This window comes from Scyliorhinus torazame, chromosome 1 (assembly GCF_047496885.1).
Source record: "Scyliorhinus torazame isolate Kashiwa2021f chromosome 1, sScyTor2.1, whole genome shotgun sequence".
Lineage (NCBI taxonomy): Eukaryota > Metazoa > Chordata > Chondrichthyes > Carcharhiniformes > Scyliorhinidae > Scyliorhinus > Scyliorhinus torazame.
Genome location: NC_092707.1, coordinates 111,064,908 through 111,079,507, shown reverse-complemented (window position 1 = coordinate 111,079,507; position 14,600 = coordinate 111,064,908). Strand labels below are relative to the sequence as shown.

At 49.2% G+C, this 14,600-nt stretch overlaps 1 protein-coding gene across 1 annotated transcript in view; it reads left to right on the top strand.

The window, feature by feature from the left end:
- Window positions 1–567: 567 nt before the first annotated feature.
- Window positions 568–14,600, top strand: part of mmp11a (matrix metallopeptidase 11a) — a 176,883-nt gene continuing 162,850 nt past the window's right edge. Inside the window, exon 1 of the mRNA XM_072499785.1 lies at window positions 568–740. Coding sequence (XP_072355886.1) covers window positions 654–740 — 87 coding nt within the window. The 5' untranslated portion in view covers window positions 568–653. The remainder of the gene's footprint in view (window positions 741–14,600) is intronic.

Sequence of the window (14,600 nt, the reverse complement as noted above, 5' to 3'; positions counted from 1 at the left end):
TGGGGGTTAATATAGAAAACTCACCCAACGGGTTAATATGGAAAACACACACAATGGGGGTTAATATGGAAAACACACACAATGGGGGTTAATATAGAAAACTCACCCAACGGGTTAATATGTAAAACACACACAATGGGGCTGAATACAGAAAACTCACCCAATGGGAGTTAGTATGGAAAACACACACAATGGGGGTTAATATAGAAAACTCACCCAACGGGTTAATATGTAAAACACACACAATGGGGCTGAATACAGAAAACTCACCCAATGGGAGTTAGTATAGAAAACACACACAATGGGGGTTAATATAAAAAACTCACCCAATGGGAGTTAGTATAGAAAACGCGCACAATGGGGGTTAATATAGAAAACTCACCGAACAGGAGTTAATATAGAAAACTGACCCAACAGGGGTTAATATGGAAAACACGCCCAACAGGGGTTAATATAGAAAACTGACCCAACAGGGGTTAATATGGAAAACACGCCCAAAAGGGGTTAACATAGAAAACTGACCCAAGAGGGGTTAATGGAGACGTACACACGCCCACGTGATATTTCTAGCTGTGAATTGAGAACAGGATCCGAGGAACAAAGCGGAGCTGGTGTATAAAAGACGATTAGTTTGAGAGAGTCACTCAGTCAGGATGTTGGTGAGAACGGTCAGCTTGATATTGCTCGTGTGCAGCAGTAGCTCATTGCCCACTCCTCGGGGGCAACAGGGGCATCGCCGGGTAAGTGTCCTTTTCAGCTCTTTGATAGAATTTCAGGCGAGCGGAGCTTTCCTCTTGTAAAACAAGTTTGCAGCTGCATCGTGTGGCCCCGGTACAGGTCTGAAACTGTAGTAACTGGCCCAAGGTTTATTAAATTGCAAAATGTTCAATTGCATCTAGATTTAAACTGCACAGTCCATAAATAGCAGTTACAACGGGGAAGTTGAAATGGTTAAAAAGTTGCAGTGGCTGAAATATCTCAATGTGTTTAATTTATGAAGCAAAACAATGCACTAGATAGGGAGTAAGCTGTATATAACACAAACTTACAGATTGATACATGAAATTACCTATCCCTACATCTGTTATGCATATCTCTATATTTATTGTGTTTGTGCAAAATGTGAGTGAGTATTGGGTTCCTGTGAGGGGCTGTGGGTGATTGTGTGTGTCCCTCTCAGCTTCCTGCTGGCCTCACTGACACATATTACTGTCTGGTGCCCCTGGAATCCCCTCATATTCCACGTCCTCCTCCCTCTCCACCGGCTCATGGAGAGCGAGGTTTGAGCGAGAGCTTGGAAGGTGCAAGCGTTGACATGCTCCCAGGTATTCACTATAAAATACAATAAAGCAGGCAAGGCAGCAGCTCTTAGCAGACCAGAAATTAGCTAGATTCAGTTCCCTAGCTGAATAGCAATCCTCATTTCTGTCAGAACAACTTCACATTGAGAGAGGTGCAGCATACCCTCCTCCCCAGGACTGAGCACGAGGACAGTTCACCCCCCCCCCCCCCCATCCTGTTAGACCAGCTCCAGCACAAATCCCTTGATTTTGAGGGATGGAGATTGGAATACATCTCTGGGAGTTAATGAAGGAATTCCCTGGGGATTATTGCTGAGCTTTCTGGAACTTGCTGACACTTGATATTTCCGAACCTTAAACAAACTTGTTTGACTAGCTCACAAAGTGAGGGAATTTGCCCCTGAAATGAAGGCTGACGATGAAGTCATGGAGTGTGTGGTGAATGTCATTTTGCTGTTTCTTGGTTTCCTCAACTCCAGCGACTCCGTTGACACACACTCCATGCAACTCATTTCTGATCCTGTGAACATTAAACTCCCCTTATCAGACCCCTCAGCAATCCTGAATGATGATACTGACAATGTAGGGGTGAGGGCTGGGGGGGGGGGGGGGGGGGGTGCGTGGACATGTGTGTGTTTGTGAAGGGGGGTAAGGTGTGTGGGATAACTCAGTGTTCAGTGGCTGCAGACAGTAAACATGTGTGATGTTATCTTATCTCTGACATTACTTTCTGTTTAATTTTTGTCCACAAATATTTTCAGTTTCTTGTTTATAGGCAGGAAATGCTTTAGGTGGAACATTTTTGTTTAAATCATAGATCTGTTGTACCACGCTCGCCCAAGGCAAAGCTTCTGATAACTTTAGAAGGTAATGAACAATTGTTACATATCGGAGACCAGTCAGAAAGCTCAGCGATTCCACAAACGATAACGAGGGAAATGGAAATGTTTTTGTACCCTCACAAGGAGGTATTTCGGAGGCTGATCTCACAGAGGCATGGTGATTAATTAATTTAGATAGGTAACTCTTTGTCTACATACAGTGGCCGCCATGACTCACTCAGTAGTAACTCTCAGATGGGTTCAAGTCCCCCCACAGAGATTTGAGCACCTAACCCAGGTTGACCCTGTGGTGCGACATTCCCAGAGTATCAGAGGTGCCACCTGTCTACTTAGATGTCATTCTGATGTCTTGTCTGCTCTCTCAGGTGGATTTCAAATATCCCACAGCACAATTTGGATGAAGCATAGAAGGATTCTTACAGTATATGGGCAATTTTGAGCAGCACGGTGGCACAGTGGTTAGTCTCACAGCGCCAGGGACCAGGGTTCGATTCCGACCTATGGGTGGTTGTCCATGTGGAGTCTGCACGTTCTCCTCGAGTCTGAGTGGGATTCCTCCAGGTGCTCCGGTTTCCTCCCACAGTCCAAAGATGTGCAGGTTAGGTGGATTGGCCATGCTAAATTGCCCTTAGTGTCCAAAGGTTAGGTGGGGTACTGGGTCCAGGTAGAGAGCTCTTTCGGAGGGTCGGTGCAACCTCGGTGGGCCGAATGGCCTCCTTCCGCACTGTAGGGATTCTATGATGCCATGTATATTTATCCTTCAACACCAGAAAACAGGTTACCTATCTCTTTGCTGTTTTGGGGATCTTGCTGTGCATTGATTGGCTGCTGCATTTCCCCACATTGCTGCAGTGGCGACACTTCAAATGTATTTTGTTGGATCAGAAACGCCTTTGGTTCAACTTGAGGCTTTATTATAAAGCTTTATTTTAAAATGTGCATCTTTAAATCAGAATCTCCCTTAGAAGTGTGTTACTGCAAAACGTCTATTTGTGCTGGCCACTAATGAATAAAACCAGATGGAACACACCACAAGAACCAGGCACGACTTTCAGTGAGAAATGGGAAGAGTTTCAATGTTTTTTACAATAAGTTGCGATTTCCTTTTAAAATACTGACTTTCCTTCTGGGGTTCCATCTTCACTCATTTTCCATTAATATATATTCCAGCTCGGAGCGGGTACATTCCAGCGTGGAGCATGTATATTCCAACTCGGGGCGGGTATTTTCCAGCGGGGAGCGGGTGTATTCCAGCGGGGAGCGGGTGTATTCCAGCGCGGAGCGGGTATATTCCAGCGTGGAGAGGGTATAGCGCTGGGTATATTCCAGCGCGGAGCGGGTACATTCCAGCGCGGAGCGGGTACATTCCAGCGCCGAGCAGGTATATTCCTGCGCGCAGCGGGTGTACTCCAGCGCGGAGTGGGTATATTCGAGCGCGGAACGGGTACATTCCAGCGCAGAGCTGGTAAATTCCTGCGCGGAGCGGGTGTACTCCAGCGCGGAGAGGGTATATTCGAGCGCGGAACGGGTACATTCCAGCGCGGAGAGGGTGTATTCCAGCGCGAAACGGGTACATTCCAGTGCAGATAGGGTATATTCCAGCGCGAAGTGGGTACATTCCAGCGCGGAGCGGGTACATTCCTCTGCGGAGCGGGTATATTCCAGCGCGGAGGGGGCATATTCCAGCACGGAGCGGGTACATTCCAGCTCAGAGCGGGTACATTTCAGCTTGGAGCAGGTACGTTCCAGCGCGGAGCGGGTACATTCCAGTGCGGAGTGGGTACTTACTTGCGTGGAGCGGGTGTATTCCACCGAGGAGCAGGTATATTCCAGCGCGGAGTGGGTACTTTCCTACACGGAGCGGGTACATTTCAGCTTGGAGCAGGTACCTTCCAGTGCGGAGTGGGTACTTTCCTGCGTGGAGTGGGTGTATTCCACCGAGGAGCAGGTATATTCCAGCTCAGAGCGGGTACATTCCAGCGTGGAGCATGTATATTCCAGCGCGGAGCGGGTACATTCCAGCGCGGAGTGGGTACTTTCCCACGCGGAGCGAGTATATTCCAGCCCGGAGCGGGTACATTCCAGCGTGGAGCGGGTATATTTCAGCGCGGAGCGGGTACATTCCAGCGCGGAGCGGGTATATTCCAGCGCGGAGCGGATACATTCCAGCGCTAAACGGGTATATTCCAGCACGGAGCGGGTATATTCCAGCACGGAATGGGTATATTCCAGCACGGAACGGGTACATTACAGCACAGAGCGGGTATATTCCAGCGAGGAGCGGGTATATTGCCATGCGGAGCAGGCATATTCCAGTGCGGAGCTGGTATATTCCAGCGAGGAGCGGGCATATTCCAGTGCGGAGCTGGTATATTCCAGCGAGGAGCGGGCATATTTCAGCGCGGAGCGGGTATATTCCAGCACGGAGCGGGCATATTCCAGCGAGGAGTGGGTATATTCCAGCATGGAGCGGTATCTTTCCGCACGGAGCGGGTACATTCCAGCGCAGAGTGGGTTTCCTCCATTGTGGAGTGGGGACATTCCTGCGTGAAGCGGGTGTAATCCAGCGTGGAGCAGGTATGTTCCAACGTGGAGCGGGTACATTCCAGCGCGGAGCAGGTATATTCCAACGTGGAGCGGGTACATTCCAGCGCAGAGCGGGTATATTCCAGTGCGGAGCGGGTATATTCCAGCGTGGAGCGGGCCTTCAATGAGACTAGAGAGAAAGGAACCCTCCCCCCAACAATGTCACAGGCCTTGCTCTCACTCATTCTTAAACGAGGGAAGGACCCAGAACATTGCGGGTCATACAGGCCGATTTCGCTTTTAAACGTGGATGCCAAATTGCTAGCTAAGATTCTGGCCACAAGAGTTGAGGATTGCGTCCCAGGGGTGATAGAGGAAGACCAGACTGGGTTTGTTAAAGGCAGACAACTCAATACCAGTGTCCGGAGACTTTTGAATATTATTATGATGCCCTCAGAGGGCGGGGAGGCGGAGGTGGTAACAGTGATGGACGCAGAGAAAGCCTTTGACCGGGTGGAGTGGGAGTACCTGTGGGAAACGCTGGGGAGGTTCGGGTTTGGTGAGGGCTTTATTGGCTGGGTGAAATTGCTGTACCAGGCGCCTGTAGCAAGTGTATGTATAAACCGGCTGAGGTCGGGGTACTTCAAGCTTCACCGGGGAACGAGGCAGGGCTGTCCCCTCTCCCCGTTACTATTTGCCCTAGCTATAGAACCGCTAGCTATGGCGCTGAGAGCCTCGAGGAATTGGCGGGGACTGGTTTTGGGGGTGGAGGGGGTTGGAACATCGGGTCTCGCTATACGCGGATGATTTGCTCCTGTACATTTCGGACTCTGTGGAGGGGATGGGGGAGGTTCTGTGGATCCTGAGGGATTTTGGTAGTTTTTCAGGGTACAAACTGAACATAGGAAAGAGTGAGTTGTTTGTGATCCAGGCCAAGGGGCAGGAGGAGAGACTGAAAGAGCTGCCGCCAGTATGGTAGAGAAAAGTTTTCGTTACCTGGGTATACAGGTGGCCAGGAAATGGGATGCCCTGCACAGGCTCAACCTGACCCGGTTGGTGGAGCAAATGGAAGGGGACTTTAAAAGGTGGGACATGCTCCCGCTGTCACTGGTAGGGAGGGTGCAGACTGTGAAAATGACTGTCCTCCCCAGATTTTTGTTTGTCTTTCAGTGCCTCCCCATCTTTATCCCTAAGGCCTTTTTTAAGCGGATTAGTAGGATCATTTCAGGCTTTGTGTGGGCGAATAAGACCCCGCGAGTAAGGAGATCACTGTTGGAGCACAGTTGGGGGTGGGGATGGGTTGGCGTTGCCGAACTTTCGCAACTACTACTGGGCGGCCAATATAGCTATGATTAGGAAGTGGGCGATGGGGGCGGCGGGGTTGGTCGGGCGGTGTGGGAGCAGCTGGAGGCAGCGTCATGTAAAGGTACTAGTCTGGGAGCTTTGATAACGGCTCCTTTGCCGTTCTCGCTGAGCCGTTACTCCACAAGTCCGGTGGTGGTGGCGACACTGCGGATCTGGGGACAGTGGAGGAGGTACAAGAAGGTGGAGGGAGCATCGGTCTGGACCCCGATATGTAACAACCACAGATTTGTCCCGGGTAGGATGGATGGTGTGTTCCAGAGCTGGCAGAGGGCAGGCATCAGAAGGATGGGAGATCTGTTCATAGACAGAAGCTTTCCCAGTTTGAAGGCGCTAGAGGACAAATTTAATCTGCTGCCAGGAAATGCCTTTAAATATCTGCAAGTACGAGCCTTCTTGAAAAAACAGGTAGTGGCCTTTCCGACGCTGCCGCCACTGAGGTTACAGGACAGGGTGGTCTCCGGCACCTGCGTGAGGGAGGGGATGGTGTCAGATATCTACCAGGAACTACAGGAGGTGGAACAAACCTCGGTGGAGGAACTCAAGGGCAAGTGGGAGGAGGAGCTAGGTGAGGAGTTGGAAGCGGGTCTGTGGGCAGAGGTCCTGGGCAGGGTTAATTCCTCCTCATCATGTGCCAGGCTCAGTCTAATTCAATTTAAGGTGGTCCACCGGGCACACATGACGGCAGCGAGAATGAGCAAGTTTTTTGGGGGAGAAGACAGTTGTATGAGGTGCAAGGGCAGCCCTGCAAACCATATCCACATGTTCTGGGCATGCCCGAAGCTTAGAGAGTTCTGGCAAGGGTTCGCGAGGGCAATGTCCAAGGTGCCTAACACACGGGTGGTGCCGAGTCCAGAGATAGCGATCTTTGGAGTGTCAGAAGACCCGGGAGTTCAGGGGGCGAAAGAGGCTGACGTCTTGGCCTTTGCCTCCCTAGTAGCCCGGAGACGGATTTTATTAATGTGGAGGGACTTGAAGCCCCCAAGTGTAGAGACTTCGGTTAACGACATGGCTGGGTTTCTCAGCCTCGAGAAAATAAAGTTTGCCTGAAGAGGGTCTACACTAGGTGGCAGCCATTCGTCGACTTTCTCGGGGAAAATTAAAATGTCAGCAGCAGCAATCCGTAGGGGGGGGAGGGGGGTGTGTGTGTGAGTGCTTCATTAGGATGGTGTGGGAAGACTGAGTCGCATGGGGTAATGTCTATTTAATTGTTATTGTATATTCTCTTTTTGCACTATGTTAATGTTCACTCTAGTTTGTTTTGTTATTATTGTTACTATTGTTTTATTATGAACAATTCTGCAAAACCTTAATAAAAATACTTTAGAAAATAAAGGTTAGGACAGATACACATCAAGAAAACAAAAAATGTAGAAAGACCAGGGATAAGCTGAAGGAAAAAAGCAAAGTTGATTAGCAGAGGATTGGAATGTAAGGAGTTTAATAAATAAGGTTGATAAGGACGAGGGGCAAGTTTCCACATGCTTTATGATAATGTGACTATAACATAGGCAGAAACAAAAATGAAACATTCCTATCTACACTATTATTCAGGAGGGATAGGGCAGGGAAATACTCTGGAAGGGCTGGCAGTATTGATCAGGCTACAATACAGTGACACAGAGGAATGATCTATTGGAAGGTTTAAGAACTGAATCGATTCAGTTTGAGTTAAGGAGCTGTTACATTGACGGGAATTTACTATTGATTCACAAATAGTAAGGAAGAAATAAAGAAGCAAAGTACAGAGAACTGTAAAAATAATATAATATTAGTTAGGAGATTTCAATTCCCCAACTATATTGCTTGGGAAGAAACAGAGTGACGAGTAAGGAGGGTGAAATCCTAAAATGTGCACTGGGAGGACTTCCTGAAATCTACATTTTCTCACCTAACGAGGAAGGAAATTGTGACGGATCTAGTTCTGGGAACGAAGTAGGGAGGTGGAGTGTGTTTTAGTGAGAAAAGATCTGGGTAAGAGTGATCATAAAATAATTCAGTTTAAAGTAGTCACAGAAAGAGGCAAAGAAAGGAGAAGGTAGTCAAGAAGGCATACGGCATGCTTGCCTTCATTGGCCGGGGCATTGAGTATAAGAATTGGCAAGTCATGTTGCAGCTGTATAGAATCTTAGTTAGGCCACACTTGGAGTATAGTGTTCAATTCTGGTCGCCACACTACCAGAAGGATGTGGAGGCTTTAGAGAGGGTGCAGAAGAGATTTACCAGAATGTTGCCTGGTATGGAGGGCATTAGCTATGAGGAGCGGTTGAATAAACTCGGTTTTTTCTCACTGGAACGAAGAGGTATACAAAATTATGAGGGGCATAGACAGAGTGGATAGTCAGAGGCTTTTCCCCAGGGTAGAGGGGTCAATTACTAGGGGGCATAGGTTTAAGGTGAGAGGGGCAAGGTTTAGAGTAGATGTACGAGGCAAGTTTTTTACGCAGAGGGTAGTGGGTGCCTGGAACTCTCTACCGGAGGAGGTGGTGGAAGCAGGGACGATAGTGACATTTAAGGGGCATCTTGACAAATACATGAATAGGATGGGAATAGAGGGATACGGACCCAGGAAGTGTAGAAGATTGTAGTTTAGTCGGGCAGCATGGTCGGCACGGGCTTGGAGGGCCGAAGGGCCTGTTCCTGTGCTGTACATTTCTTTGTTCTTTGTTGAAATTTTAAAGGTGGAAATACTCAACCAGAAAGCAGCCAATTTCAGTGATTTGCAAAGTGATCTAACACAGGTGGACTGGAAACACAGACTGGCCGAGAAAGTAGTGTCTGAGCAATGGCTGAACTACAAGATGGACACACCTCAAACCAATCATATTCCTATCAGCAGGAAAGACAGGACAGACATAATGAGAACTCCCTGGATGACAAAGGAAACAGAGATTCAAATAAAACTAAAAAAGGGTATTTACAACAGATGTCAGTTACAGAATAGAGTAGAAACCAAGATAGAAACAGAGAGTGGAGACAGACATGAAAAAAGGACATAAGAAGGGCAAATAAAGAGTGCAAGAGATTAATGGCTAAAATAAAAGTACCCAACAATCTTTTACACGTGTATAAAGATAGCTAGAAGCTTATATCAGACAAAAAAGGAAATCTTGTGGAGGTACAGAGTGTGACTGAATAAGCACTTTGTCCCTGTAGAGGTCAGCGCCTTCACAATTTCCGCATTTAATATTTTTATTCATTTCCCTCAATATCCTTGGATGCATATCTGTTTCTGGTGTCTTGTCAACTCCAAGTACAGACAGCACATCCAATGCCTCTTCCTTATCAGCTTTAAGCCCTTAACGTGTCTGAATAGCCTCCCCTTTCACCATGAGCTAGGAAGCATCTTCTTTCTTGGTAAAGACAGATACAAAGTATTAATTTAATACCTCAGCTATGCTCTCTGCCTCCACGTATAAATCCCCCCTTTTTTTTTATTAAATATTTTATTGAAAATTTTTGGTCAACCAACACAGTACATTGTGCATCCTTTACACAATATTATAACAACACAAATAACAATGACCTATTTTATAAACAAAAAATGAATAAATAATAAATAACAAAAATGAAAACTAGCCCTAATTGGCAACTGCCTTATCACAAGTAACACTCTCCAAAAATATAATTTAACAGTCCAATATATAATTATCTGTAGCAACGACCTATACATACTATACAGTATATATTAACAACCCTGAGAGTCCTTCTGGTTCCTCCTCCCCCCCCACCCCCCCCCCCCCCCCCACCCCCCGATCCTGGGCTGCTGCTGCTGCCTTCTTTTTTCCATTCCGTCTATCTTTCTGCGAGGTATTCGACGAACGGTTGCCACCGCCTGGTGAACCCTTGAGCCGACCCCCTTAGGACGAACTTAATCCGCTCTAGCTTTATAAACCCCGCCATGTCATTTATCCAGGTCTCCACCCCCGGGGGCTTGGCTTCTTTCCACATTAGCAATATCCTGCGCCGGGCTACTAGGGACGCAAAGGCCAAAACATCGGCCTCTCTCGCCTCCTGCACTCCCGGCTCTTGTGCAACCCCAAATATAGCCAACCCCCAGCTTGGTTCGACCCGGACTCCTACTACTTTTGAAAGCACCTTTGTCACCCCCATCCAAAACCCCTGTAGTGCCGGGCATGACCAAAACATATGGGTATGATTCGCTGGGCTTCTCGAGCACCTCGCACACCTATCCTCCACCCCAAAAAATTTACTGAGCCGTGCTCCAGTCATATGCACCCTGTGTAATACCTTAAACTGAATCAGGCTTAGCCTGGCACACGAGGACGATGAGTTTACCCTGCTTAGGGCATCTGCCCACAGCCCCTCCTCGATCTCCTCCCCCAGCTCTTCTTCCCATTTCCCTTTTAGTTCATCTACCATAGTCTCCCCTTCGTCCCTCATTTCCCTATATATATCCGACACCTTACCATCCCCCACCCATGTCTTTGAGATCACTCTGTCCTGCACCTCTTGTGTCGGGAGCTGCGGGAATTCCCTCACCTGTTGCCTCGCAAAAGCCCTCATAAATCCCCTTTTTAATCCCTAATCAGCCCCACTACTCCTTTTACCACCAATCATATGCCTCTAGATATCTCTGGGATTCCCTTTTATGTTTGCTGGCAGTTTATTTTCAAGCTCTCTCTTTGTTACTCTGGGCAGGATTCTCCGATTGCCGATGTCAAAATCACATTCGGCGATTGGGCGGAGAATCCCTTTTGGCGCCGGAATCGGGGACGGTGCCTGTTTTCGGATGCCGCGCACCCTCTAAAACAGCGTCATCGGTGATTACGCTGCATGCCATTGAGATGGCCTCAGGATGTCACTTGAAGGCCCTCCCCGATGCTCCGCCTCCGATGGGCCGACTTCCCGACGGCACGGATCATTTGTGTTCTGTGGTTTAGTCAACCTCGCGTGGCGGCTGCGGACAGTGTCCAGTGCTTCCACAGTCAGGAGGAGGGGGGGGAACCGTTCCACTGGCCGGGGGGCTTCAGCGGGAGCTGGGGGGACTGGTGGGGGGTGGTCCGGGGGTGGAGAGGGGGGAGGTTACAGGGAGCCACTATCTGGCAGGCCAGGTCCTCACGTGGCCGGCGCCATGTTATGCGGCACGATCGCTGCAGGTCATCGCCGTCCGCATGCGGACCCGGCAATTCTCCGACCGTATCTGCATGGAATGTCGGAGGTTTTATGTGGTGAGGCTGCTAGCCCCCCCCCCCCCCGCCCCCCCGGGCGGAGCATTGGTGCGAGGGTGGTGCCTACCTTTCCGTCGTATGACTAGACACATGCTCTGGATATAGCCGCAGAATCGGAGAATCCAGCCCTCTGTCTTTGCTTTTTCACTTGCCCTTCTGAACCTTCTCAAGTCAACCTGTATCAGAATCCCTCCAGTAGAGAAGGAGGCCATTTAACCCCGCGAGTCTGCACCGACCTTCTGAAAGAACTCGCTATCTAGGCCCACTGCCCTACCCCAGCCCCGTAACCCCACCTAATCTGCACATCCCCTTGGACACCAAGGGGCAATTTTTTAGCATGGTCAATCCAACTCACCTGCGCATCTTTGGACCTGCACATCTATTATCCACCTGTTATAGACACACTTTTCTTCCACATCCTAATCTCTATCTCTGTCTCTCTTATAGGGTTTGTTTGCCCTACCTTTCCTCTTTGTGGGAATATATCTCAACCGGGTCTGAAGTATCTCTTCTTTAAAGTGGCCCATTATTGAGTCACTGTTTTTCCCGCCAACTGTGGAATTAATCCAATCCAAACGATCTGGCACAGATCCCCTCTTTCCTCCGTTCATTATTCTTACTCTGGATTATTCATTGTCCTTTTCCGTAGCCATCCTAAAGCTTATAATCCAAATATTACTGTCCCCAAAATGTTCCTCAACTCACACCTCATTCCCCAAAACCAGGTCTAATACTGTCCCACTGTCTCATTGGACTGGACACATACTGATGTAGGAAATTTCTGACCAAAGTCTAGGAACTCTTGCCCCTGTCTGCTCTTTACACTGAACTATCCCAATCAATATTCAGATAATTAAAGTTCCCCATTAAAATACACTGTAATACTTTCACTCGTCTGTATTTTCCTTGCAAATCTATTCCTTGGCACCTTTCTCATTTGTTGTTGGCCTATAGACTTCACCTTGCACCATTTCTTTTGTTCCTTTGCTCTAGCCAAATAGATTCTGTCCTTGATGCTACTGATCTATTTTCCCCAGCACAGCAATATTCTCTTTAATCAATACCGCCAGACTGCCTTCTTTTCTTCACACCTTTCCTGAACGTTGGCTGTGATTTCCTGCACCTGTTTGTGATGGGCCAAACGGTGGGCAGGAGCGTGAAATCTGTTTTACAGCTTCGCAAAACCAGGTAGCGATTGTGCCCTACAGCTGTCAATGGCAACACGCTGAGAACATCAGTAAAATATTTATCCAACTTCCGGTGGTGGCCATGAGGTGAGCGGTCTGCACAAGGTGGCTGGTTTCTCCTCCGGCAAAGCTAATGAAATTCACCGTGGGAGAATTCCAGAAGCTCCCCTTCGCATGGCGATAGTGAGGGTGGAGCAGTGATTCGGGAGGTGGAGAGTGTAGTCTCGGACCGCAGCGACCGGATTGTCTCTTTAGAGGCAGAGGGGGGAGGGGGTCTTTGGAGTTCGGTGGGTTGGCTGACTGATCGAAGGGGAGAGGGAGGAGGGAGCAGGGGGCGGTGGGTGGTGGATCGGAAGCCGAGGGGGGGAGGGGAGGGTTGAATGGTGGTGATGCATGTTTCTTTGTTGATGGATTGGGGTGAGGGTTGTGACGGTGGCCATTTTGGGTGGGTGGGCCTTGGAATTGTGACTGCCTGGATCACACTGTGTCTCCTCAGAAGGTGGATATGGCAGATCTTAATAGAGGAGGGGGGGGGGGTTCAGAGATCTACTGTTGTGAGGGGGCTAAATGACCTTGTTAAAAGATCCCAGGTGTTTGCTCACTTGAACAAGTACACCACTACAGTAACTGACTTCATTAGTAAGTGTGTAGAAGACTGGGTGCCAAAGAAGCAAATCCGCGTGTTTCCCAACAGGAAACCCTGGATGAACAGGGATATCCACTGCTCGCTGAAGTCTAGGTCTGAGGCGTTCAAGTCAGGCGACCCTGACCTCTACAAGAAAGCCAGATATGATCTAAGGAGATCCATCAAAGATGCCAAAAGACAGTACGAGACTAAGCTCGAATCCCAGGCGAGCCACACGGACCTCCTTCGACTATGGCAAGGTCTGCAAGACATAACGGGCTACAAGATGAAGGCATGTAAAATCGCTGACCCCAACGCACCCGCACCCCTCCCTGATGAGCTCAACACATTCTATGCATGCTTTGAGCAATACAGGACCGATGTCCAGGACCAAGGGTTGATCTAGGTGCATTGGCACTACGACCTCGGATTGAAGACAGACTCCTTCATTGCCCGTTGCAATCTGAGGAATTCAGCTAACACCCCTTCCTGATATCCCCGAATTTGTCATTGCAGCTCCACCAACTGAAAATGAAATGAAATGAAATGAAAATCGCTTATTGTCACAAGTAGGCTTCAAATGAAGTTACTGTGAAAAGCCCCTCGTCCCCACATTCCAGCCCCTGTTCGGGGAGGCTGGTATGGGAATTGAACCGTGCTGCTGGCCTGCCTTGGTCTGCTTTAAAAGCCAGCTATTTAGCCCAGTGTGCTAAACCAGCCCCTCTCAACCCCCAACTGAGTTAGAACTGAGACTGGAGGCTCGACAGCTGACTCAGACTCAACAGAATCGTGGCCTCCAGACCTCTAATCTCGGATGTCCCTGCCTCCTCTTGCTGCGGAGCAGATTGCGTGCTGTGCTCACTAGGCAGTGACCAGAGGCTCCTCTAGAACTAGGTCCCACCAAGGTGTGAGTCTCTGCACCAGTGAGAGGTTTGGGTGCGAGGTTTGGGTGCGAGGTTTGGGTGCGAGGTTTGGGTGCAAGGTTTGGGTGCGAGGTTTGGGTGGGTGAGGTTTGGGGGAGAGGTTTGGGTGGGTGAGGTTTGGGTGAGAGGTTTGGAGGAGAGGTTTGGGGAGAGGCTTGGGTGCGACGTTTGGGTGCAAGGTTTGGGTGGAGAAGTTTGGGTGAGAGGTTTGGTTGCAAGATTTGGGGGAGAGGTTTGGCTGCAAGGTTTGGCTGCGAGCTTTATGGGAGAGGTTTGGGGGAGAGGTTTGGGGGCGAGGTTTGGGGGCGAGGTTTGGGGGAGAGGTTTGGGGGAGGGTTTGGTGGAGAGGTTTGGGGGAGAGGTTTGGCTGTGAGGTTTGGGGGAGAGGTTTGGCTGCGAGGTTTGGAGGAGAGGTTTGGGGGAGAGGTTTGGGGGAGAGGTTTGGCTGCGAGCTTTATGGGAGAGGTTGGGTGCGCGGTTTGTGTGCGAGGTTTGGGTGGGTGAGGTTTGGGTGCGAGATTTGGGTGGGTGAGGTTTGGGTGTGAGGTTTGGGTGAGAGGATTGGGAGAGAGGATTGGGAGAGAGGTTTGGGGGAGAGGTTTGGGGGAGAGGTTTGGGGGAGAGGTTTGGGGGAGAGGTTTG